Here is a 26,292-nt window from a genome sequence, read left to right as displayed (position 1 = left end):
TGACCACATGGTGCGGCAGACCTCTCCTGACCCACCCGCTGCTCCCCTCAGCAGTGTACTTCATCAATCTGCCTGTTCTGTTCCCCACTCTGTCTCTGGTGAAGCCTCTCACCGCCCCTGAGCCTCTGGCCTGTACCCCAGTTCTGTATGTGCAAATAAATAAATCTTTAAAAAAAAAAAAAAAAAAAAAAAAGAACTCACCTTAGTAATTAGTTTCTCTTTTGTTCACTAGACTATCCAAAGATCACTGCTTTTATACAGGAAGAGTGGTTGATAGCAGTTGGGAGCTATCTTATGAGTGTTTTCCAGAGCATTTCCTGTGGAATGGATCTCAGAGGATGCATGGGTTGCTTCAAGGTTGGATTTGTGATCACAAAATCCATATGAAGTAAACTAGCACTTTAAGATCTAGACTGAAAGACCAAGGCAATACCAGGGCATTAGAACACCTCTGATGTATGCCAACTTCATAGCATCACTGAGGAGGATTAGTACCACAGAAAGGTGAAAAGTAAATATTCAATAGTAAGATTGAGAAAGCACATAGAGAAGTGACAGCCCTGGCCTTTGAAAAACATATCTCAGAAGAGTCATTCTTACCCTTTTTTATATCTCCTCATTAGTATAATACAGTTTTTGAGACTGTGACAGAGTAGAGATTTAAATGAGAAATTCACTTTCTTCCTGTTTTTCTTTTAAATGAAAATTTTTATTTCCATTGGTTTACATTACTATAAAAATTTTGGGAATACTGCTTCATACCTCATATATGTGTATACATCTCATTGCCCCCTCTGATATCTCCACTATCAAATTGACCCCACCCCACCCCACCCCAGCTCTTCCCTCTAACCTCTCTGCTCCTCTGGTAACCACCACATTTTTCACAAGTTATTTTGATGTGATTTGCTTGTTCACTTACTTTGGTTCATATTCCATATATGAAGAGAAGCTATCTGGTAATTGTCTTTTACTTTCTAACTTCCTTCCCTCAGCATGATCACCTTGCATTCCATCCACATTGTTGCAAAAGGCAATATTTCATTTTTTCAAATAGTTGAGTAGTATTCCCTTGAATATATATATTGCTTGTTTGCTGTTCTTTCTTTACCTGTCTATTGAGTCACATCAATTCTCATTTGGTTGTTTCGATGCTATAAATATAGAGTTGTAACTAAAATACTTTTGAATTCACACTCATATTCTCCATATTCTTTGGGTAAATATCTAAAACTAGTATTGTTGGGTTATATATTATTTCTATTTTTAACATTATAAGGATTTTTATATCTATGATTTTCTATAGAGGCTTCACCAATTTACATTCCCACCAACAGTTTATGAGTTCTTTTTTTCCACACTCTCACCAACACATGTTACTTGCTGTCTTTTTGATATAGGCTGTTCTCACAGGTATGAGATGGTAGCTCATTGTGGTTTTGTTTGATGGTTTTTTAATATATATTATTTAAAAACATTGTTCATCCCTGTACAAGGTTTACTTTCTCCTTTCAGGTGTAGCCCCCAAAAAATTCCCACCACCAATTCGCCCATGAACCATAGTCCCTTTTGCTCTTCCCTCCCCTATTTTGATCCTTCCCCTCTTCTCTCAGAGGGATCAGAATATCTCTGATTTATAGTTGGCTGATGATTTTGTGTTTATTATTATTTCCTTATTTTTGTTTTTATTATTATTTCTTCCTGATCCCTTATTTGGTTCCCCTATATTCCTCCTATAAGTGGAAACCATCCACTTTTTTTCCTTTTTCCTTCTGGCTTATTTCACTGAGCATCATCTCTTCCAGCTCTCTCCATGTTGCTGTAAATATTATGTTTATCTTTTTTGATTGCTGAGTAGTATTCCATTGTGTATGTATCTTCTTGATCCAGTCATCTATTTTTGGGCATTTAATCAGATTGTTTTGATATTTTACCTATTGTAAATAGTCAATATAGGGGTGTAGATATCCTCTTAAGTTAATGTTTTTGTGTCCTTTGGATAGAGTCCTAGGAGGAGTGGAATTGCTGGCTCATATGGTAGTTCTATTTTTAATAGTTTTGAGGTCTTCCACACACCTTTCCATAGTGGATGGACCAGTTTGCATTCCCACCAGCAGCGCAGGAGAGTTCCTTTTTCTCCACATCCATGCCAATATTTATTGTTACCAGTTTTTTGTTTTTGTTTTTTAATGTCATTCTCACTAGTGTAAGGTGGTATCTCATTGTGATTTTGACTTGCATTTCTCTGATAAAAAGTGAAGGTAAGCATTTTTTCCTGTGCCAGTGGCTATCTGTATGTCTTCTTTGGAGAAATATCTATTCAAATCTGTCCCCCCTTTTTTTACTGGTTTGTTTATATTTGTCAATGTTGAGTTGTACCAGTTCTTTCTCTTTCTTCCTTAACAGTTTTTCTATTTTAAAGAGAAGTACATTCACTATAAGAGCCTAAATCCTTCCATTAACTCTCAAACTATCCCAGAGGTCCATACCAAAATTTTAGAACAAAAATATTGAGGTGAAGTGGAAAACCAAAAATTATTGCTCAATATCAGTCTGGACAGCAACTCTTACTGTTGCACTTTACTGTTATGAAACTGGGATGCAGCACTAGTCCATAAGGAGTGCAACTCCAACGGCACAGAGTTTATGTCGCTAACAAAATATCTGAGTGCTGTAATGAATTCAACTCGAGAAATGAATAGTTCCTTAACTCAGTATGATGCATGTATAGGGTTAGAGGTGGAGGGCATGCTTAATCTGGTAATCACTTATAGAAAATGGTAGGTAATTTCTCTGGGAAGAACAAACCCAATTACTCATAATGCGCCATACTGGGCAGTGCTCAAGAGAAGAGACACCACTGCACTAATTTAGGTCTGGCACACAGCCACATTCTCTAGATGATTACCTGCCTTTCCCCCCTTTGATGCCAACCACCTCCCCCAAAGTAGTGAGATAATAATGGTTGATAGGACCATCTAAGAGATAGCTTAATGGTAGGTATACCTTAGTCCTTAAAGTCACTTCTATGTTGAGCGCTAGTACATATAGTTGTGAACCTCAGTGTGCCAATGTTCTGTTTTGATATGATTCTTAAAGTTGGAGCCTCCCCGTTGGCCTGGAGGTTAAATCTCAATGCACTCTCACCACTATAGCCTAATTGGATCCCTGGCCAGGAACCTGACCCACATATGAAATGGCAGCCCTCTCCTGTCTCACCTGCTGCTCCCTCAGCAGTGTATTTCAGCAGATCTGCTTGTTCTGCTCCCTGCTCTCTCTGGTGAATCCCTCTGCACCTATGGCCTACACCCCAGTTCTTCTATGCATAATAAATCTTTTTTTTAAAAAAAAATAAGTTGTGGTGAACCCAGAGGTAGTAAACACAGCAGTCTTTCACCCTTCTGATCATATTTAGTACCTGGCCCACCTATATAGCCTTGCCAGATGTCTAGTGGAGGTATGCCCTTTGTTGCCCAAGATTCATTAATGACCACAACTGATAACTTCCTCAGAATGGCTCTTGCAAAGTCTCAGAGAAATTGAAGTTAGACAACTCTATTTAGTTTTTCTTTTCCTGGGAGCCTTCATCAAAAAGAGCCAAAATTGCTCTTTCTATACACTTAGATATGTTACCTACTCAGTTTTTATATTAACCACCTTTCACATTCATTTACAAATAAAGTTGATAAAAATCCTTAGGGGAAAAAGTGTGTCATACTAAGTTCAAGATGTTAACATTGATTGTACTTACAGAATTTAGGTACTTAGACATTCCCAAGATATTACTGAGGTTTCAAGGATTGACAACTAACAACCTAAACTGATATATTTAGTACCACCAAAGCCACTACCTTCCGAGACATGAATTTCACAAGGTTTATATAATTTAATAACGAATTAAGGTTAAATTTTAAGGATGAATACTGAAGCTATTTTATTGATTTCATAAAGTTCCCCAGGAGAGAGGATTAGGGGTAATTGAAAGTAATTTAATGAAGATATCAAGATGGAGTCAGCAGGCTGGGTGGACAGGGTAGAGGGGATCAATGTGGTGGTGTGTTGGTACTAGAACTTTGTGGGTAAGTGAAGCACGGCAGTGTTAAGTTGTATTCCCCAAAGTATATAGTTTTATAAATGAATGGTAAACCCATAAAATCTGATTCTAAAAAGGGGGCCTCCCCGGTGGTGCAAAGGGTTAAGTCTCAGCACTATAAAGCTACTGGCAGACACTGTATCACATGTTCAACTCCCAGCCAGAGAACTGAACCACATGGCACGGAAGACCTCTCTTGTCTCACCCACTATTCCCCACAGCAGTGTATTTTAGTAGATCTGCCTGTTCAGCTTCCCACTATGTCTCTATTGAATCCTCTGTGGCTTAATACGCCAGCTCTTGTATGCATAAATAAATCTTTTTTAAAAAATATGATTCTAGGGCCCTCCCTGGTGGCACAGCAGGTTAAAGAACAGCAGAGAAGCTAAAGCCACTTCTGCATGAGTTCGAGTCCCGTCTGCCCGGGAGGTGACCACATGGCGTGGCAGACCTCTCATGACCCACCTGCTGCTCCCCTCAGCAGTGTACTTCGTAGATCTGCCTGTTCTGCTCCCCACTCTGTCTCTGGTGAAGCCTCTGGCCGCCCCTGAGCCTCTGGCCTGTACCTCAGTTCTGTATGAACAAATAGATAAATCTTTAAAAAAAAAAAATTCTAAAAAGGAAGTGGACATAATTAAGAAACCAACTCAAGATGGTGAAGTAAACCAGTGATGTCCAGTAGTCCCTTCTATAATGATGGAAATGTTGTCTAAATTGTCTAATACCATAGCCATTAGCTACATGTAGCCATTGAGCACTTATGATGCTTTTAATGTGACAGACCACTGAATTCTTAATTTACTTAAACCAATTAAGTTAGGTAGCCAATATGGCTAATAGCTAATATTGGACATTGCTCAGGTCTAGTAGAGAGTAGTTACAACTAGGCCTGAAGGAAGGAACAATGACAAGAGTGATGGAGAATTAGAGCTATTATAAGAGAGGATGATATGATAGGAGCTATGGTATCTAACAGAATATAGCCACTGCCAACTTGTACATCGTAGGGGGATACCTGGAATACCTTAACTCACTCTGCCAACCCCACCCCCCATCCCCTTCTGGTGCCTTTAATGAGTAGAACTCACAAGAAACTAGACAAGAAAGCTCACTGATGCAGTCCTTAAAGGTCAGAGTCTAGGAACAAAGTGTAGTAAAAGGTGGGAAGTAAATCTGGAGCAAAAACATTGTTAACATATAAAAAGTTGAGGTGTTAGCTGTTTGGTTTATTGGCACATTAAAACCCAAATGAATATAGAACCAGTGACCAAAAAAAACAAAACAAAAGCATGTTTTTCAATAAAGCTCTATGTGTCTTGTTAAAGCTATTCCAGAGGTACCGATTGCACTAAATAGCAGTTTTAACAAAACTGCAAATGGGTTCATTTCAAGCTTCATCCATGAAGAATGAGATCAAAACTAAGTCCCTTCAACAATATTCAACCTAATATTCTTACCAAGGATCTACATGAAATCTTTTCCAAGATACCATCTCAAGTCATGAAACCTGGGAGTGGGAAGTTTTTTACTTGACTAAGGCTAAGAGCCATGATAATTCAATGAATAAATTTATTTAGAAACTGTAAGGAAAACCAATAAATTAGACATAGGAACCCAAAGGCCTTCAATGCCCACTCTAGCACTGTGTAACCATTCTCTTTGGATAGGTCTATTTATGCTTAATTTTGGTACTATCTCTCAGAGTGTCATTATATCTTAACAACCTTTCTTATTAGATAGTAGTGTTTGGGGGGAGGGGAGTGGTAGCAGCAGCATCTTTAGGCAGAGTCAGCTCTTATTTGCGGAAACTTTGTCTTCTTTAGTAGGGACTAAACATATTAAAAGTCCATTCCTTGTTGCCCAGCACTTAAGGAAAAAAGGTCTAATGTCACTGGGTGAGGGTTGAAGTAGGTGCCAAAGGAAAAGCAATTTCCACCACCTCCGAGGAGCAGGAGTTCTTGCTCTTCAGGAAGAAGGATACTGGAATGGTTGTGTAACATTAATGGCCATGGCACACATGTTGTATCAATCTGATACTCAGAGCTCAACCCTGTAGTCAAATTAATAACAGTCACTCCAGGAACTGAGGAGGAATGAATCCAGACCCCTCCAACCAGCAGCAGATTTCCATTGAACACATGAGCTGTGTGGGAGTACCTTGGCGTAATGGGAGGCCGAATGACTATTGATTCCCAGAGGAATCCACAAGAGACTGGTTTCAGAAAGAGTACAGAGCTCAATGGCACCTCAGAAGCACCCAGACCTCCAGCAATAAGAGCTCCTCCTTGCCAACTGCAGGCACTATGGGAATGCCGGCCTTCAGGTGCTTCCCCCTCCACGGGGATCCTGACCCAAGTCATTGTCCCCACATGTAGGAAATGCCAGTCACTTAGTACAGGTTTTACAACACTTCGACCCCCATACACAAATAAGTATTTCTGACTCTCATAGGACACTTCTGTTGTTGAATGCCGCCAACATGACAAAGTGAAATCTTCTGGGCCAGTGTTTGTTACAGTTACACTTAGGTCTTCATTGCTATTGTCCTCACTCTTAGAAAGACAAATTTGGAGAACTGTCAAAGCTGGAGTTACTGGGGACAGTCTCCCCCCCAGAACCAGCACATGAGTATCTGATAGTCTTGTCATAGTGTGATAAAGGCGTCCATCCCATTGTTTCCCAGTTCCCCAATTACTTATGTGGTTGCTTTTCCATTCACAGGATCTTGAGAGCAAGTGAAACCTGCTCACCCGGCAATGGCGCCCTTCCTCCTCTCCAAATCCTCCAGTACTGAGAATAACGCCTGGGCGCAAAAGGACAGAGGCATGGCCATAGCTCTTAAGATTTGGTCCCTGGCTGTCACTGGTGACTAAACTGGCAGGGAAGACCCCTGAAGGTGGGGCAGGATCTACCCCAGGAAACACCTCTGAGGATAGGAACACCAGAGTTTGGGGAAAAATGTCTCCCCTAGAAGCGGCCAGAATGAAGTAGTGGGAGCACTTCAAATGCCACTCCTCAAACTCATCAAAAGGTTCAAGATTTTCCATGCGTTGGCGTTCTTCCGCGGGTAGAAAGCAACGATAGAATTCATTCAGGTCCATAGCAGTGCAGGCAGTCCAGCCAGCCTGAAGGAAGCGGTGCTGCTGGGCCTCCACGTCGGGGAAGCGGTCAAGGCCATGTAGGGGAGAATTGAGCTGCTGAAAATGCTGCTGCATGACTTGGCCAAATGCGTCAAATGGCCTCATCTGCTCATAGATCACAAAAAGGGCATTAGGAAAACGCTGTGCCGCCCAGGTGATGAGGACCGCGGCATGATCCGGCTCAAGGTAGGTCAGCACGGCCTCAGCCAGGAGCAGCGTGGGTGCAGCGAAGTCAAAGCTCGCTGCGGTCAGAGCCTGATCCAACCGCTGCACTTGCCTCAAGTCCAGGCCCAGGATTCGATAGTCGAAGCTCTCAAAGCACAGGGCTGAATCAGCTGGGTCCCCGCTCTGGCATGGCCCGGTTAACGCACACAGTTCCGGCGTGTCTCGAACCGTCTGTGCTTTGCGCCGAGCGACGTCTGGAAAATCTACCTCCCAGACTGCAGCTCTGGTCAGGCGGCCCGCAGTTTTGAGGCGAAAATACAGCGAATCGGAACCAGCGCCCAGGGACAGGATCTGGGCGGCGGGCGCGTCGGGGGCCGCGCACGTCCGGTCCAGGAAGGCGCGCACGCAGTGCCGCACGGCGCGTGCGCGGACGTAGTAGCCGCGGTGGATGAGCGGCGCGCGGCGCGCGGTTCCGGGAACGAGCAAAGCGGCAAAGGCGTCGCGCACGTACCCGCGGGCGGCAAGGGAACTCTTGCTCAGGGCGCTGCTGTCATTGGTGTTCTGGACAGCTCCTGCCCGACGCTGGCGGCTCCGCGGGCCCATGGCCAAAGAGACCTAGAGGGGCGGTCTTGCTGCGCGGTGAGCTCCACTTTTCGTTCTGTAGTACCCACCTCGAGGGCTTCTTTAGGTGCTACCAGCCCTGTCTAACATTCCTCTTCCGCGGGCAAGTGTGCGTCACTTCCGGGGCAGCGCAGCTTGCCAATCAGAGTCGAGGAGAGTAGCGCTGGTTTTGAAAGTCCATCACCTTTGACCGCCCTCTAATTCCCTGAGACTCCGTTTTAGCTGCAAGACGGCGCGCCGCTGCTTGTTCTGGGCGCGTGTGTGGTGCTAGGGAGGCGCGGGTTGTCACTGGTCTACAAGCTTTTCTTTTTGGAGGGGAAATTTAAGCTTCAGTCGAGTCAGGTCACCAAATTTTTAGAGGCTATTCTATGGAGACTGATTCCTCCTAGACATCCTTGGACAATAGGGTCTTCATTGAGTGTCTGGTGGGGCAAGGTAGGGTTAGGACTACTGACAGACAGGGACTGGATTAGTTCTTCGGATGCTAACTATTGGTAACTACTAATTTATTTAATGTTTCCATTATTACCAAAAAGGTGCTATTTAAATCTGAAAACAAGTCAGTGAGGCCAGGTGCGAAATGAAAACTTTACAGAGATTGAATCACCCAATAAATGTTTTCCCACCCATACAAGCTGTAGGTTCCCATGTGTTTCTGGCTCTGTACTAGTCTGACAATAAGTAAATCTCTCAAACTCTTTTTCTCAACTGCCTAATGACATTCCCCTCCACCTCAGAATTATTCTATAGTAATTTCTCCAAGGGAGGGAATCCTACAAGAGAGAGAAGTATGCCCTCTCATATGGGCTGAATCTTGGGAGGTTTTGTTGTACCTTCAGGAGTATGTTCATTGTGACAATACATCAGGTGCTCTAGAACTTTTAAGGGTGTTTCCCAGTCACCCTCTGGTAAAGGCAAAGAGGAGAATCATAACATAAACACAGAAGATGGTGGTTTTTTTTTTTTAAGATTTACTTATTTGTGCATACAATAATGGGTACAGGCCAGACATGGGGGGAAGGGACGGAGTGAGAAGATTCATCAGAGACAGAGTGAGGAACAGAACAGGCAGATTGACTGAAATACACTGCTGAGGGGAGCAGCCGGCCGGACAGGAGAGGTCTGCCACGCTTGTGGGTCCCCTTCTTGGCCGGAAATCCAACTCTTGCTGCAGTGGCTGCAGATAGCTTCATAATGCTGTGCTTTAACCTTTTGCACCACCAGGGAGGGTCCAGAAATTGATATTTTAAAGATGATGCATTTTCTCTGCACACTGTATCCAACTTATTTCTCCTTCTCAATACATCCAATTTATTTGAGTATATTGCATCTTGACCCACTATCTGACTGTCCTATTATGTTCAATATTAGTTAGTCAAATACTGAGTGCCTGTGTTTCCAACCAGAGGATCTGGAGCACTGCACTCTGTAAAAATTAGAATCAACTTCCAAACTTTTGAATTAGTTAAAATAGAACTCCAGCTGTCTTTAAGAATATCTAGAAAGAAGATTCCCTGACAATTGATGTTGCAGTGATAGATTCTGGTGTGGAGGAAATTTTTGTGGCTTAAACAGACACACATGAAATTGTGATATTCACAAAAGATATAGAATCTGGTGCACCAAGTTCAGTTGATTTCCAATCCATAAATGTTATCTTTTTTAGGCCTAGCCCTGCACTTTGGAGGAGGATCAAAGGTTATTTCAGCTAGCTCCTTCTGAATTCTTTTAGCATTCGTGGTTAACTTATCAGGATTCTACTAGAGAGTATGGAGTTCTTAAGGAGGATAGCAGATGGTTTTCTTCTGGTTCTTCAGAGTCTGCAGATCTGGGTCTCACTCATTCATATCTCAATTACTACTGGTTTTGGGGTTCATCGGACCTTCACCTATCATTGAGAAACTTGGTGAAGTTATTTTTTGGAAAACTGACTTTCCTTCCTTGCTATTCTCCTGTGTATGGCAGGCACCAATTCTAGAAAGAAGCCCTGAGTGATACTGAAGTAATATCCACACAGGAAAGCTTCAGATCGGGAAAAGTAAAGGTTAATTTTGTTCTATCTTTGTCCTGTTGGGGTTTTTAGATGACCATCAGATTTCAAAATCAGGTGTTTGGGAGTTTTCACCAATAGAAAACTGCTTCTAGAGGTATTTGAGAAATTTAAAAATCATTAATTTGGATTTGGTAACTTCTTGTGGGGGTTAAGATGGAGGGAATGAGATGACTACACATATGGTTGCCTTGAGGCAAGTATAATGAAGTGGTTAAGAGCATAAGTTTTGGAATCCAGCCAATTTAGGTTTGGATAATGGAGATTGAAGATTTGAATCAGGATAAAGTTCGATAATTGAAAGTGTCACTTTAGTGTTTTAGAACCCAGTAGTGATCTTTTAGAGCAGTTTATGCTTATGGAGCATTAGGATATGCATAGCATATCAATAGCAGTTTATGCTTATTGCTTATGGAGTGGGAGATAGTTAAATGGAAGCTTAAGCTCTTTGTCTCCTTGGAATGCTCTGTGAACGAATTGTTCAGTCAGAGCATAGTTATTTTTGATCAAAACAAGTCAGATTTTACAATACAGAAGTATATTTGACCCTTGAATGATGTGGGGGTTAGGAGCACTAGTCCATTCCCCTCCATCCTCCTAAGCCCTACCCTCACACCCCACCCCTGTCAAAAATCCAGGTATAAATTTGATTCTCCAAAACTTAACTACTAGTAGCCTGCTATTGACTGGAAGCCTTACTGATAACATTGATAAACACATATTTCATGTTATATGTGTTATATACTGTCTTATACTACAGCAAGCTAGAGAAATATGTTAAAATCCTTTTTTTTTTTAAAGATTTTTTTATTCATACAGAACTGGGGTACAGGCCAGAGATGCGGAGGGTGAGAGGATTCACCAGACAGAGTGGGGAGCAGAACAGGCAGATCGACGAAGTACACTGCTGAGGGGAGCAGCGGGCGGGTCAGGAGAGGTCTGCCACGCCATGTGGATCTCCGGGGCAGGCGGGGAGCGAACTCATGCGGAAGTGGCTTAAGCTTCTTAGTGCTGTGCTTAACGCTGCACCACCAGAGAGGGCCTGTTAAGAAAATCTTAAGGAAGAGAAAATAGATTTATGTTATGTTAGTTTTTGTTACCTGTGTACAAGAAAATCCTCATGAAAGTTGACTAGTGCAGTTCAAACTCATCTTTTTCAAGGGTCAACTATATATATCTCCCCTTTAATCAACTGTGTATCAAAAGAGGTAGGCGCTGGGTGTGTGGAGCATCCTGTGACTGCCACCAATGGCGAGAATTTAGGAATTTCAGAAGATTGGATCTGAGATCAAAGGCCTTGCTTTTGACCACCGTATTTGGAGGGTCTCTACAATATTGCCAGTTGAGTTTTACTAGTGCTATTGGTGTATTCATTTAAACCCATGTTTGAGGGTGATAGGTACAGTGAAAATATTGCCAGTGGACTAAGCTTGTCAGATCTATTCAGTAAAATGAGTTCCTTGATTACAGTAAAACTCAGGAAGGTTCCTTCCCCAAGTTGGTGTAATTATATAGTCTTTTCCCAAAGGACTTGACCACAGAAGAGGCAGTTACCTGTTTACAAAGGAATGTCTCAGTGCAGTGAGAAAGCCTAGCTAAAACATTTTTATATCTTTGAGGTGGGGATAGTAGCTGTTAGGAAGTTCAGTTGTCTGTCTGACTTCAGATGCACCATTAGGCTATTTGAAATGTACAGGAGACATGTGAATAGGTTTATGAATAGGTTTAGTAGCCTTATTACTATTTCTTCACCCATATTTGTCTATGCATGCTATCATTTTATGAGTGGACAAGAACCATAGTTAGGAGTTAAAATTTCAGTCTGATTAGATTGGGTTGTTTTTGGTCCAAACTAGAGCTTTCTATTGCTCTTGTACCATCCTTTACTAAATTTCCAATCCTGTTATTCTTTTTCTGGGTCTAATTGTTGGGCCTCTCTGACCAGTTTTTCTGTTATCAATTAGAGAAATGTCCCCTTAATACAATCATAGATACCAGCCTCCTATTGGAAGCAAGATGACTTCCTTTTTCTGCCTAGTGTCAATGTAAGAATGTCTGGAATCTTAATAATAGCATATCTACCATTAGTATGTTTGCTGTTTTGCCTGTGGCTAGGATACAGGCCTGCGTGAGAGTGTATAATTTGGTTTGTGGGGATGTAGGAGCCAAAGGCAAAGGTGTCACTTTAATTACATCAAAGCGTGTTAATATTGCATGTCCAGCACATTTACCTTTTTTACCTTTTAATTACAAACTATCAGTGATGTCAAACATCACCAGTGAACCATGAGATAGATGTCAGCATTATCCAAAGGAAGTTTTATAAATCATCATGAGAATTGAGGAGGTAATCCATTGGTGTTAGACAGTTGTGAGAAACTATAGGTAACAGCAGGAAGAAGAGTTTCTGGGCTGTGGTTATTACAACATGGGAGAGTGTTGTGGGGAGCAGTCAGCAAATGGTTTTCAGAGGAGGTAAGACAACTGACTCAAATGTTGAATGATAATTTAGGATGACTTCTATTGCATGAGGTATAAAAAAGATTTAGAGGCAATTGCAATGATGACTTCAGTGGGCTTCCCGCAAGAGTACTGGCAACAGTCACGCTAAGGCAAGCCACAGGGTCCACCTGTTGGCTATGATACCTTGCAGGTGGTCTTCATGCTTTTAGGTAATACCTCAAGGGCATCTCCTTCCTTTTCATAAACATAAAGGAAGAAGGGAATCTGATCATTGGAATGTCCAAAGACAGGTTGGTTTGTGAAACTCCCCTTTAAAGCCATGAAAGCCTTTTGTTCATAGACTATTGATTAATTCTGGGAAGAGGAATCTACTTAAATCTTGATAGAAAGTGCACTATGAATTTTGCCATCAGGAGAACTTAACCCATAAGGAGGATAGTATCTATTTTTAAAAAATATTTATTTATGCATACAGAACTGGGGTACAGGCCAGAGGTACAAGGGCAGTGAGAGGATTCACCAGAGACAGACTGGGGAGCAAAACTGACAGATCTACTGAAATACACTGCTGAGGAGAGCAGCAGGCCGGTTAGGAGAGGTCTGCGCCATGTCGGTCACCTCCAGGGCAGGGATCAAACTGAAGCAGCTAAGACTAGCTTGCAGTGCTGCTTCCGAACCCCGTTGGGCCACCAGGGAGAGCCATATATAAATTTTCTTTGAAGATAATTAATGCCTGTTACTATCATGAAAACATTCATTAATCTTTTGTCTGTAATCCTGAATTGTATTCTAACCAATAGGTTTAGGAAGGCTGTGCTAGTAGTGAATGAAGTCTATCAGTCAACTTCCTCAGCCTTTTGCCAAAGATTAGGAATTTGTTTACCTAAGTCATTTTGATGGTGAGTTTCATCCAAAGATTGACTTGCCCCTCACCAGCAAGCACATGAATTAGTTGATGTAGGTAAGAAAAAGCAAATCTGTAAGTTTGCATTATGATGTTGAAATCTTCAGCAAAGTTATGAGGGTGATCAGGTACTTTAGGAAACTTGTAACTGTTATCTGCAATTCAGCTTTAGACATAAGAGATCTGAAGTTTAAGAGATCTGAAATGGCAGTTTGTAATGAGTTCAGAGGATGAAGGCTCAGAACAAATCTCAGCATATAAGGTTAGTTCTGTGAAAGAAGTAGGCTGTGAAGGCAAAGATTCTGGAAGGGTAGCAGGTTGTCCAGAAAGGAGGGGCTGCGGTGGCTCTAGGGGTGGGCCTGAGCACAAATAAAGAAACTGAAGCTGATGGAGGATTAGAAAAGAAAGGCCGGGGCCCTCCCTGGTGGCTCAGCGGGTTAAAGCACAGCCCAGCCAAGCTGGCCAGCGTGCTTCCGTGAGCATTCAATCCCCACCCCGAAGGTGACCCACATGGCGCAGCAGACCTCTTCCTGTCTCGCTTGCTGCTCCCCTCAGCAGTGTACTTGGTCAGTCTGCCTGTTCTGCTCCCCACTCTGACTATGGTGAATCCTCTCAATACCTCTGGCCTGTTACCCCAGTTCTGTATGCATAAATAAATAAATCTCAAAAAAAAAAAAAAAGGAATAGAAAGGCTGGAGGGGACACTATATGGCCATGAACCTTTTCATACAAAGAGGTAGGGGGTAGAAGGGAGTAGCATAAGCTATTAGTCAACTTATGAAAACCAAGACCCTCAAAGGTCTCAATGCCCAGACGAGGAGGCACAACACCCAGACAGGTGTCAAACTGTCTTTAGGGACTGTCATCTAAAGGTGAAGACATGGGGATTAAGGAACAAACCATTCACTCAAGAAGATGAGACCCTCCCGACCGATGGAAGATGATAAAACCCAGCACGGCCCCCACGGAGTGGCAGCAGTCTGTCTGGTCACCTGTGCCTATGCAGGCGCTTCTTTCCACCAGCTCTCTCCTTCTGCAGGGCAGCAGCCGCCTGCCTGCCCGCCTGTGACCTGCACCACGCAGGTGGGGGCTTTTCTCTGCTGTCCTCCCTCAGCAGAGGCAGCTTCCTTAACGCTGCCTGCCTGTGACCATGCAGGCCTCCCTCAGCAAACCTGTCCCTATCAGGGCAGCTCTTCCTGCCCACTTGTGTCTATACAAGTGTCTTTTACTCTAATATCCCTTCCCCTAATAAGTCTGCTCTTTTAAATATAACAAATGTCTCTGTTTTGTGGAGAATCTCGCATGTACTGCTGAAAGGGGAGCGTTGGAGAAATCTTTCCCAGAGTAAACCCAAGGACCTCACACTCAACCTACTGGCTCCAAAAATGACATCAAAGCCATGAGGTTAGGTGACTAAGGTCACAAAACTGATAACTGGTGGAATTGTCAAAAGGGCTAACCTAGCTCCATCTGATTCCAACCCTGCTGTTCTTTTTTTTTCTTTTTTTTTTTTTAAGATTTATTTATTTATGCATACAGAACTGGGGTACAGGCCAGAGATGCAGTGGTGGTGAGAGGATTCACTAGACACAGAGTAGGGAGCAGAACAGATGGAATGACAAAGTACACTGCTGAGGGGAGCAGCGGGCGGGTCAGGAGAGGTCTGCCCTGCCATGTGGTCACCTCCTGGGCAGGCAGGGATCTAACTCAATGTGAAGTGGCTTTAGCTTCTCAGTGCTTTGCTTTAACCTGCTGTGCCACCAGGGAGGGCCCCTGCTGTTCTTCTTTTATGCATCTGAAGCACTTCAAAAATATAAACTTTTAAACCCAAAATTGGCTTTATAAATTTGTTTGTATGGAAGTTTTAGGTAAAGCTTACAAATTTGTAGTTTTATAGAAAGTGCTAGTGGGTAAGGAACACACACTACTAAATTACAGATTTTGGTTTACCCCTTGACAGCTTGAGGACTTTTCTTAGTTCTGGTTCAGATTTTGGTTCACTTTAATTTAGCTTTGGAGGGATTTTTGTCTCTTAGGATACATTAGCAAAATCCTATTCCTTTGCTTTTTTAATCAACATCTGAAGATGTTCACATTTGTTTAAATAGGTGAAGCTGAGCCCAGACCTACATGTACAGATAATCTGATCAAAAAAGTGTGGAAGTAAAGAAATATGAAAAAAAATGAAGACCATAAAACTTACTGACTGAAAAACACTGTATTGTTCATACCAAGATTAAGAGTGTTTGGAGAAAGACTTTGTTCTGCTAAATCATGACAGAGGCAGAAGAACAGCAGCCATGGAAGTCAACCTTTTACTCAGAATTACCTAAAGTGGTAAGAATTCAATGTGGACTCTAGAGTGATTGCTAATTATAATGATATCTGTGTTGTTTCTTTTCCAAAAGCAGAGTAAATGTTATAGCTAGAATTTATGAACTTTTGAAGTTCTATGTCTCAATCCAAAGGCAGTTGACCTGGTACTTACTACAAACACCAAGTATTTGATATGAGCTATGAATATAGTGAATATTGCTAAGCTTTTACTGATTGTTTTCTTTTGTTTTAGGAACTTCATGCCCACTTGAATGGATCCATTAGTTCTAATACCATGAAGAAATTAATAGCCAAGAAGCCAGGTCTTAAAATCCATGGTGGAATGACTGTAATTGGCAACGAAAATAAAAGAACTTTCGATGAGTAAGTGTGGTGAGATTGTGGACATACTGCTATTTTCCTCAGTCACCATTTCTTTTTTTAAAGATTTATTTGTGCACACAAGAACTGGAATACAGGCCAGAGGTGCCAGGAGTGAGAGAATTCACCAGAGACAGAGTGGGGAGCAGAACAGGTGGATCTATTGAAACACACTGCTGAGGGCATGTGGGTCAGCTCCCTGGCTGGGAATAGAATCAAACCCATGATGTGGTGGCTGCAGATAGCTTCATAGTGTTGTGCTTTAACCCGTTGTGCCACCAGGGAGGACCTCTCAGTTACTATTTGAAGCTGAAAACAGTATAAAAAGAATTCACATTTTGGTAGTTAAAGGTATAAAGCAGCCCACTTGTAGGGGAGCCTATATCTTGATGTAGAGCTTAGGCCAAAGATTAGACTTTTGGCAGTATTTTTAGTCAGTCACGTTGTTTGGCAAGTTTTACTATATTTGAATATTCTTTAGATTGAAAATGCAGGTTTATTGATTCTTTTTTCCCTAATTGCTGTTATCAGCAGAGTAAGTGGAAAAGAAAAACAATTATTTCCCACTTAAAAACATCAGTTATTATTATTTTTGCAACCATTTACTTAGCCCTTCTATATGAATGTAATTTTTGAAATGCCTATTGTAGTTCTCTAGAAATATATAGTTACTATTAGTTTAAAAGTTATTAATTCAGCTTAAGGAGTTTATCTTGAATGACAAGATTTTGGTGACTTAAGTATGTCAGCACTTCATTTGTGTTACAGGTGTTTCCATATGTTTCCAGTTATTCATCAGCTTACTACTGGCCCTGAAGATATTCTAATGGTAAGAAATTAGTCAATTTTTATACTGTTTTAAAAATTAAGGTATTCATGCCCTTCTTTTGTTGCATGTGACCTTTTGTATTCATCAAGTGTCTGATGAAAATGTTTCCCTTTTTTATGGCAACTTTTTTGAAAACCAGCATTACAATTGCCTGATTTCTAATATCAAATGACTTCTATAAGATTGGAGGGAAGGACCAAGATCAATATCTTCTATTAGATTGAGCACAGTACGAAGGAGAAAAATATGGTCCTGTTTTCCTTATAAAATATGACATAATAAATATTTGACCACAAATGAATCTTTAATAAGGCTTTATCAGTATTTCTTGGGAGACTTTTAATTGCTTGGGTGGAAGTTATAATGCATGAAGAAACTCAAAAGTACGTAGCGATTGAATGATCAACCCCCTCGGGGAATTATGCTTATCTTCTGATGATGAAAGGCTAGAGAACACCCCTATGTTCTCTTATTTGATGGAACATGATACTAGAGCCTAATATGGAAGACTCATTCTGTACCATTGATGGAACCAGGATGACATTTAAAGTGTTCTCTTCGTTAGTGGAGAAAGGCAAAATCCTATCAGTGTTCAGAAGAAATGTAAAGTAGAAAGTATCACCTGTGTTGCCAGAGAGCTAACTTTTGACTGATCAGGAAGGAATTTTTCTCCTTGGTGGAGACTGATAGTCATGATAAGCATTTAAGTAAATCGGTCACCTTTTGGAGGAGATTTAAAAGTTCAACAAAAGTTACCTGAGTTCTCACAGTGTTCCAGGCACTGTGCTAAAAACTAGAAGCTATAAAAAGGTAGATTGACATGGTCCCTTCTCCTGAGGAATTTGTAGCCAGTCAGGAGAGATAGACTGATAAGCAGAAAAAACCAACACAATATGTTTAGCTCTATGTTAGCTATATGCACAGACATCTATGGAAGCATAAAGAAACATTGTCTATTCAGCCACCCACCAGACACCATTGTATACTGCAAGTGTCCACCACTAGGACTCTGGTGTCTCTTTTGTTGATTGTCATAGACTAAACTGATAAAATTTTAGATTTTATAGCTCAATACTCTATGGGTACAAGTATGCCATTATCTTTCACCTTTTGAAAATGGTGAAAAGCTCCACTAAAGTGTTATGAAGAGCTATATATTCAATATATTTGACTTAGTGCTGCTGGGATGAACACCTGCAGGTGCTTCAGATGATAGTGAGTTGCCTCAGAGAGTGAAATTAATAATATTTACATAGAAAAGATGAACCATCTGTTGGAATAAGCCAAGAGATAGATAGGTGCTTTTTTTTTTTTGGTTGGTGGTTTGTTAGGACCACTTTCTGAGGTGAGTATTTTTATTCTCATTTTGCTGACAAAACAAACAAAACAAAAAAACAACAAAACACCTGAGGCTTAAAAAGGTTAGGTGTAATTTTTTTCAAGGTTACTCACAGGGAGTAAATGGAAGACTTAACTATCTCCCTCTAGTTCCTGAGCTTGTTTTTTTTTCTCATTTGAGACTCACGGTTTGTAGTCTTAACCATATCTCAAGTAAGCAAAAACTTAATGAATTGTGATGTACTCTATCTAAAAAAAGAACTTAAATAGTTGTCCTCAATCCAGAGCACAGGAGAGGAAACCCCAAAGAGCAATGGTTACCCCAGTACCTGTTCCTGAATGGAGCAGAAGGGGCTGAATTTGGCAAACACAAATGTGAACCACAGGGAAATGAGCTTGGACATGGACTATGCATAATTCTACAAGTCGCACTTGGTCCTAGAGAAATACTCCTCAAGTGGCTCTCATTCCATACTTGCCAGCAAGTACCTCACCACCAGGAAGGGGGGATCGCCAGTATTGTTGATGCGATCACTTCAGTCACCGAGTAGGGCTACCTATTTACACCCTCACTTTGACCCATATGCACACATTAATAAATTGGTCTCTGCATTTGTCTCTTGTGAGCTGAATAGAATGAGTTAGTCTCTTTGGGTCTCCTTATTTCAGGGCCCTTCTGCTCCATGCAGAAACAGGTACTGCGTAACTATTGCTCTTTGGGCTTTCTTCTCCTGTGCTCTGGACTGAAGACAAGTTCTTTTTTTAGATAGAGTATATCACAATTCATTAAGTTTTTGCCTACTTGAGATATGGTTAAGACTACAAACCGTGAATCTCAAATGAGAAAAAAATAAGCTCTGGAACTAGAGGGAGATAAAGTTAAGTCTTCCATTTACTCTCTGTGAGTCACCTTGAATCCAAGTTGTTCAGCCTACAAGGACAAGGCTTATGCTCTGGTGGTTGCAGTACAGGCTATGGAGGCCAGTGCTCTGGATAATGGCACAGAGGTTCGTGCTCACCATTGCAGGAAGCAGTGATGTCTTGCTTGATGCAGTGATGTCACATAATTTTGAATATGGTTTTATTGTCCTGAGCTGTGTAGTCTCTGAGACTGACTCCCCAGAACTCCTGGTGAATCAGCCGCCCATAGCATTTATGTTATAATAAAGTGCATGTTTAAGTAGTTGGGTGTTTTTTAAAAAGATTTCTTTATTTGTGTATACAAGAACTGGGTTGTAGGCCAGAGGTGTGGGGGTGAGAGGCTTCACCAGAGATAGAGTGAGGAGCAGAACAGGCAGACTGATGAAGCACACTGCTGAGGCGGGTCCGGAGGGGTCTGCTGGGCCATGTGGGTCACCTCCCTGGCTGGGGTTTGAACTTGTGCCGCAGTGGCTGTGGATAACTTATAGTGTGCCACCCTAGAATTAGTTTTTTGTTTTTGTTTTTTTTTTTAAGAAAAGAAAGAGATGAGACCATACATTGCATTGCAGTGACTCCACTGAGGTAGTGTCACCCTGTTAGACCTTGTCGGCATTACTGGCCAACTGTGTTCCTTTGCCAGGACACTGCATTTGCCTGCCCATATGCATCTGTTCACACCAGGGTGAAATTGGAATGCCATCTGCATCTACAATGACAGCTTATCACAGATCCAACTTGGTCCTTTCTCTTCTATATTTGGTATTTTTTTAGGATTAATGATAGAGAAGAAAAACAAGGTGGTCTTCCAACTTGACATATCTATCATTTGCCTAGTCATTTGATAATTTTTGGATTGTCAAGATTTGTACTGAATTGAGTATAATTTTAGTCATATTACCACCCATTTTCTTTGGGTAGTAATATTTTCTTTGCTTAAGAGGAATTTTTCTAAGTAGTTATGGGTGAAATTTTTTTTTTTTAATATTTATTTATTTGTACATACAGAACTGGGGTACAGGCCAGAGACTCAGGGGCAGTGAGAGACTTCACCAGAGACAGAGTGGGGAGCAGAACAGGCAGATCAACGAAGTACACTGCTGAGGGGAGCAGTGGGCGGGTCAGGAGAGGTCTGCCACGCCATGTGGTCTCCTCCGGGGCAGGCGGGAATCGAACTCATGCGGAAGTGGCTTTAGCTTCTCAGTGCAGTGCTTTAACCCGCTGCGCCACCAGGGAGGGCCAGTTATGGGTGAAATTTAATCCCACCTGAAGAACTTCTTGAAAAATAGAATTTATTCCTAAATAATTGAATAGGAGCCTTCAGCCATAACTTTAAATAGTATTAGTAATGCCTAACTATTTTATCTGCATATTTTCATGTGTAGCTTTCTAGCACTCACACTCATAGATGGTTTCAATTTTGCTACTTTTTGTTTTCATCCATCTGTTGTTAAGAACACCATAAAATAGATTAAAGGAGAGAAAAGAAACAAAAGGCATGGATGTTGTGTAGATTTGGATTAATTCAGGAGTGGGAAGGATGGGAGCTATTGCAAATACTGCATTTCTGTCATGGTCTCCATAATGGATGTGTCCAAGTGGGTTATCCTTACCATAAGGAAGAGTTAAATGAAATAAAGTGGTTACGTTTGGCACTTGGGTCCCTTACACTAACATTGTCAGTATTATACATTGCCTTTATCGTCAGGTCACAAAAGATGTCATTAAAGAATTTGCAGATGATGGAGTCAAGTACCTGGAACTAAGGAGCACACCCAGAACAGAACATGCCACAGGTAGGATTTAATTACTTCTCAGCAAATGTACGCCTCCTTTCATGTGTGCTTTGATCACTCATGTGTTTGCAAGTTAAGATTATGAAGTACTTACCTTTACACTATTGTAAAAATAGAACTAGCTGTCCAAGTCTTCTGGTGGATATTAATCATGTACTTTATTATAAAATCAGGTCAGGTGTTATTTATTTAAGAGAAATAAAAAGACCTATATAAAAGCTTATTCTTGTTTGTTTTTCTCACTCTCAGAAAAAGACCCTTGCTTCTTATAGTTGCATTGTTTTAAACAGAAGCTAATTTTTGTTCTTTGCTTCATGAAGTTTGGTGACAATCACTGACATAAAGAGTTACTCAGTCATTCCTCGTAGACCAGTAGTTTCTTAGGCTAGCAGCAAGCTGCAATCTGATTAAACCTCTCTGGATAGAATCTGGATGTGGTCTAGAGAAATTTCCTTTTCTAATAAGAGCAGTAACAGGCAAGAGCATGTAGTGATCAATCTTAGATCCTTGTCTGTGACCCAGAGAGGCCTGGCAGGTCATCTTACACCCTGACATGTGTAGCCCAGTCATCATTTGGGAGTAAAATTCTTGAAATTATATACAGTAAATGTAGAAATAGGACAAGTGGAAGATTTTTTTTTTAAAGATTTATTTATTTATGATTACAGAACTGGGTACAGGCCAGAGAGGTACAGGGGCAGTGAGAGGATTCACCAGAGTGGGGAGCAGAACAGGCAGACTGACAAAGTACACTGCTGAGGGGAGCAGCGGGTGGGTCAGGAGAGGTCTGCCAGCCATGGGGGTCATCTTACTAGTCGGGGATCAAACTCATGCTAAAGGGGCTATGGCTGGCTTCACAGTGCTGTGCTTTAACCTGTTGTGCCACCAGCGAGGTCCCACAAGTAGATTTTATCTCACATTTTTAAACTCCAAAATCAGTTCCAACTAATGCCAGTAAGGCCAATGAAAGGAAAGAAGAGACAAAATCTGTCAATTATTAGAGCTGGTTTGCTCTTCAAATGGAGATACAAAAGGCATGATAACCAAGAATGTAATAGTAACGGAACAATTAAATAAAGATTGGAAGAATATTAAAAATATTTGCAAAGATACTTTAATGGCATTGGGGATATGCTCAGAACAGTGTTACATAAATGACTATATGTTTACAATATGCACATGCCTAGTGGCATCTCATCTATTAAATTTTATATGTATTTATACATACACTTAGGAAAGCAGAGAATGATATCTCTAAGTTGTAGGATTATAGATTATTTTAATTTTTCTTTGTTTTACTAGAGATTTTCTACCCAAAGTAAGAACTTAGTAATTGGGGTACAAGAGTATTTTAAAGAAACTGGTTCTGGATAATTGTTTTTCAGAGCCACAGAAGAGAAGTTGAGCCCTGAGCCTTGAAAGAACATTATAGTGCCCGAGAAAAGACTGAATATAAATGTGAAGCACTGAGGTTGAGTGGGGTTAAAGAAAAAGCAACCCAAAAGAGGATTTTCTTTTTCTGAACAAATAGAGCATTTTGCCTGTAGAGGGAAAAGGTGGAGAGGGGACTTTTTTTTTTTTTTTTTAAGGATATGCCTTAGAATAGGGATTGTTCTTATTTTACTACAATGAGCATTTAAAATTTTATAGCAATTTAAGACTATACTTTCAGGGATCATTTCTATAGTTCATTACTAGAGAAGATTCTCTGATCGTGTAGAGCACCGGAACTCGTAATAAGGGAGATGCAAATTAAAACCACAATGAGATACCACCTCACCCCAGTGAGAATGGCACATCTTAAAACAACTAGCAACAACAAATGTTGTCAAGGATGTGGAGAAAAAGGAACTCTCCTTCACTGCTGGTGGGGATGCAAAGTAGTACAACCACTGTGGAAAACTATTTGGAGGTTACTCAAACTGCTAAACATGGAGCTTCCCTACAACCCAGCAATCCCACTCCTAGGTATCTACCCAAAAGACACAAAAACAATTGAAAAAGATACCTGCACCCCCATGTTTATTGCTGCTTTATTTACAATTGGAAAAACATGGAAGCAGCCCAAATGCCCAAAAGTAGATGACTGGATAAAAAAGATGTGGTACATATATACAATGGAATATTACTCAGCAACCAAAAAAGAGAAACACATGTCTTTTGCAGCAACTTGGATGGAGCTGGTAAAGATCATGCTTAGTGAGATAAGCCAGAAAGAGAAAGAAAAATACCGGATGGTTTCACTCATAGCAGGAGTATAATGGACCAGTCAAGAAAATAACAAGAATAATGAACAACCATATACCAGAGACATTTTGAGGGGGTGGAGTGGGGAATGGGATCAAAAATGGGGGAGTGGGGAGGGAAGTGCACAGGATTATGGTGATGGCACACGGGTGACATGGTGATGGGAAACCCACGGGGATTACAATTGAGATGGGGAAAAAAATGTACAAAATGATGTAAAAATAAACTGTTATAAAATAAAAAAAATATATAGCAACTTGTGAGTAATTTTATGCCTGCTGTTTTAAGATTTTAAATGGACTTGTAGTTGTCTTTTTTTAAAAATTTTTTCTAGTCCTTCATTTTTTTCAATTTATTAAAATCTAGTTAGCATTTACTAAAAATGTATCCATAAAAGCCATGTTTTAACTCCTTATAACATGCCCTTATTATAAAGTAAAAATGTAGTTGTTTATACTATTACTGGATGAATAGTTGATGATCTCTTTATATGTATTTTTTCTGTGTGTCCCTTCTAGGAATGACTAAAAAGACTTATATAGAATCTGTCCTTGAGGGCATAAGACAATCCAAAGAAGAAAACTTAGACATTGATGTTAGGTAAGATTTGTATGGCCCTTACTGCCATGGCCTGAGTTCAATCCCCAGCCAGAAAACTAACCCACATATGGTGCAGCAGACCTCTCCTTTCTCACCTGCTGTTCCCCTTAGCCAAATCTGCCTATTCTGCTCCCCACTCTGTCTCTGGTGACTTTTCTCAGCCCCTGAACTTCTGATCCATGCCCCAGTTCCTCTATACAAAAATAAATAAATAAATATTTTAAAAGAAAAGAAAAGAAGCTTAGTAGTCACCTTAGTAGAATGTGAAATTATACTGTTCTTGAGATATATCAACTTTATCATGTCATAAAGAAAAAGTTGATGTTTTAAAATTTTTTTAATTTATGTTTTTTATAATTTATATATATTTTCCATCATTGTTCTTTTTTTAAAAAAGATTATTTATGCATACAAGAACTGGGGTACAGGCCAGGGGTATGAGGGGGAGAGAGCATTCACCAGAGACAAAGCCGAGGGCAGAACAGACAGATCTATGGAAATACACTGCTGAGGAGAGCAGTGAATAGGAGAGGGCTGCTGTATCAAACTCATGCTGTAGTGGTTTCAGACAGCTTCATAGTGCTGCCTCTTAACCCTTTTTACCACCAGGGATCATGAAAAATATATATAAATTATAAAAAATATAAATTAAAATTTTAAAACATCAACTTTTTCTTTATGACATGATAAAGTTGATATATCCCAAGAACAGTATAATTTCACATTCTACTAAGGTGACTACTAAGCTTCTTATCTTTTCTTTTAAAATGATCATTGATCATTTTTGTACAGTGTTTGCTTGCTTTTCTCAGGTGTAATCCCCATAAAATTTCTACCACCATTTATTCATGCATTATCTTCATAGTCCCTTGTGCTCTTCTGCCCTTGTTTCGATCCCTTTCCTACCCCTCGCAGAATGTCTCTTCTTTATAGTTGTCTTTTTATTTTTGTTTATTCCTTGATCCCCTGTATTCCTCCTATAAGTGAAACCATCTGGTATGTTTACTTTTTCCTTCTGACTTATTTCACTGAGCATAATCCCTTCACACTCCATCCATGTTGCTGTGAATAACATTAGTTTATCTTTTGGATTGCTGAATAGTACTCCATTGTGTAGATATACCACATCTTCTTGATCCAGTTGTTTATTTTTGGGCATTTGTGTTAATTCCATAGCTTGTCTATTACAAATAGTGCTGCAATTAACAGGGGTGCGTGTATTATTTTGTATTACTGTTTTTGTGTCCTTTGGGTAGATCCCTCAAAATGAAATTTCTGGGGCATATGGTAGCTCCATTTTTAGTAGATTTAGGAATCGCTGTACAGCTTTCCATAGTGTTTGGATCTGCTTGCATTCCCATCAGCAATGTAGGAGAGTTCCTTGTTTGCCACATCCTCGCCAACATTTGTTGTTGCTAGTTTTTTTTAATATGTGCCATTCTTACTGATATAAGGTGGTAGGTAGCTCATTGTGGTTTTGATTTGCATTTCCCTGTTTATAAGGGATGTTTAACATTTTTTCATATGCCTGTTGGCTGTTTGCAGTTCCTGTTTGGAGAAATGTCATTTAAATTCTTCTGCCCATTTTATGACTGGATTGTTTAATTTGTTTTATTGAGTCCTGTGAGTTCTTTGTGTATCTTTGTGACCAGTCCCTTATCAGTTATATGGTGTGCAAAAATTTTCTCCCAGTCAGTGGGGTGTCTCTTTGTTTTAGTTAAAGTCTCTTTTGCTATGCAGGAGCTCTTTAATTAATTTAATTTTCTTCAATTTCTTTACTTTAGGTGATGTGTCTTTAAAGGTGTTACTGAGATGTATACCATGTAGTGTGTTGCCTGTATTTTCTTCTATTTATTTTATGGTTTCAAGTCTTATATCTCATTCTTGATCCATTTTGAGTTGGTTTTTGTACATGGTGTGAGGTCTAGCTTCAGTCTTTTTCATGTACCAGTCCAGTGTTTCTAGTACCATTTATTGCTAGACTTGTTCCATTGCAAATTCATTGCTCCTTTGTCAAAGATTAGTTGTCCATAAATCTGTGAGTTCATTTTTGGGTTTTCTAGTCCATTCCATTGGTCTGTGTGGCTGCTTTTGTTCCAGTACCATACTATTTAATTATTATGACTATGTGGTATAGGTGAAGTCTGGATTGTGATCCCTCCATTCCCCTTCTTTTTAGTCAGGAGAGCTTTGGTATTTGAGGTTTTTGTATCTCCATATGAATTTCATCAATATTTGTTCTATTTCTTTGAAGAATGTCATTAAAATTATTATTGGGGCCCTCCCTGGTGGCGCAGTGGGTTAAAGCACTGCACTGAGAATCTAAAGCCGCTTCCGCATGAGTTCGATTCCCACCTGCCCCGGAGGTGACCACATGGTGTGGCAGACCTCTCCTGACCCGCCCGCTGCTCCCCTCAGCAGTGTACTTCAT

At 40.6% G+C, this 26,292-nt stretch overlaps 2 protein-coding genes across 3 annotated transcripts in view; one reads left to right on the top strand and one right to left on the bottom strand.

The window, feature by feature from the left end:
- Window positions 1-5,642: 5,642 nt before the first annotated feature.
- Window positions 5,643-8,010, bottom strand: LCMT2 (leucine carboxyl methyltransferase 2). Its single transcript, XM_004687546.2, has one exon. It carries the CDS (start codon window positions 7,999-8,001, stop codon window positions 5,932-5,934), a length of 2,070 nt encoding a protein of 689 aa, XP_004687603.1. The 5' UTR covers window positions 8,002-8,010; the 3' UTR covers window positions 5,643-5,931.
- The window catches only part of ADAL (adenosine deaminase-like), a 30,054-nt gene continuing 11,133 nt past the window's right edge, over window positions 7,372-26,292 (top strand). Inside the window, exons 1-6 of one of the 2 annotated variants that reach the window (XM_012728806.1) lie at window positions 7,372-7,419; window positions 15,545-15,773; window positions 16,006-16,136; window positions 16,902-16,962; window positions 20,927-21,014; window positions 23,780-23,861. In XM_012728806.1, the coding sequence (XP_012584260.1) occupies window positions 15,711-15,773; window positions 16,006-16,136; window positions 16,902-16,962; window positions 20,927-21,014; window positions 23,780-23,861 (425 nt within the window). In that variant the 5' untranslated portion in view covers window positions 7,372-7,419; window positions 15,545-15,710. Of the gene's footprint in view, window positions 7,420-7,953; window positions 8,038-15,544; window positions 15,774-16,005; window positions 16,137-16,901; window positions 16,963-20,926; window positions 21,015-23,779; window positions 23,862-26,292 lie in introns of those variants that run through there. The other variant, XM_004687867.2, reaches the window with a different exon arrangement.

The sequence above is a fragment of the Condylura cristata genome, unplaced genomic scaffold (assembly GCF_000260355.1).
Source record: "Condylura cristata isolate star-nosed mole 26May11 unplaced genomic scaffold, ConCri1.0 scaffold00023, whole genome shotgun sequence".
NCBI lineage: Eukaryota > Metazoa > Chordata > Mammalia > Eulipotyphla > Talpidae > Condylura > Condylura cristata.
This window is presented reverse-complemented; position numbering and strand designations above follow the sequence as displayed.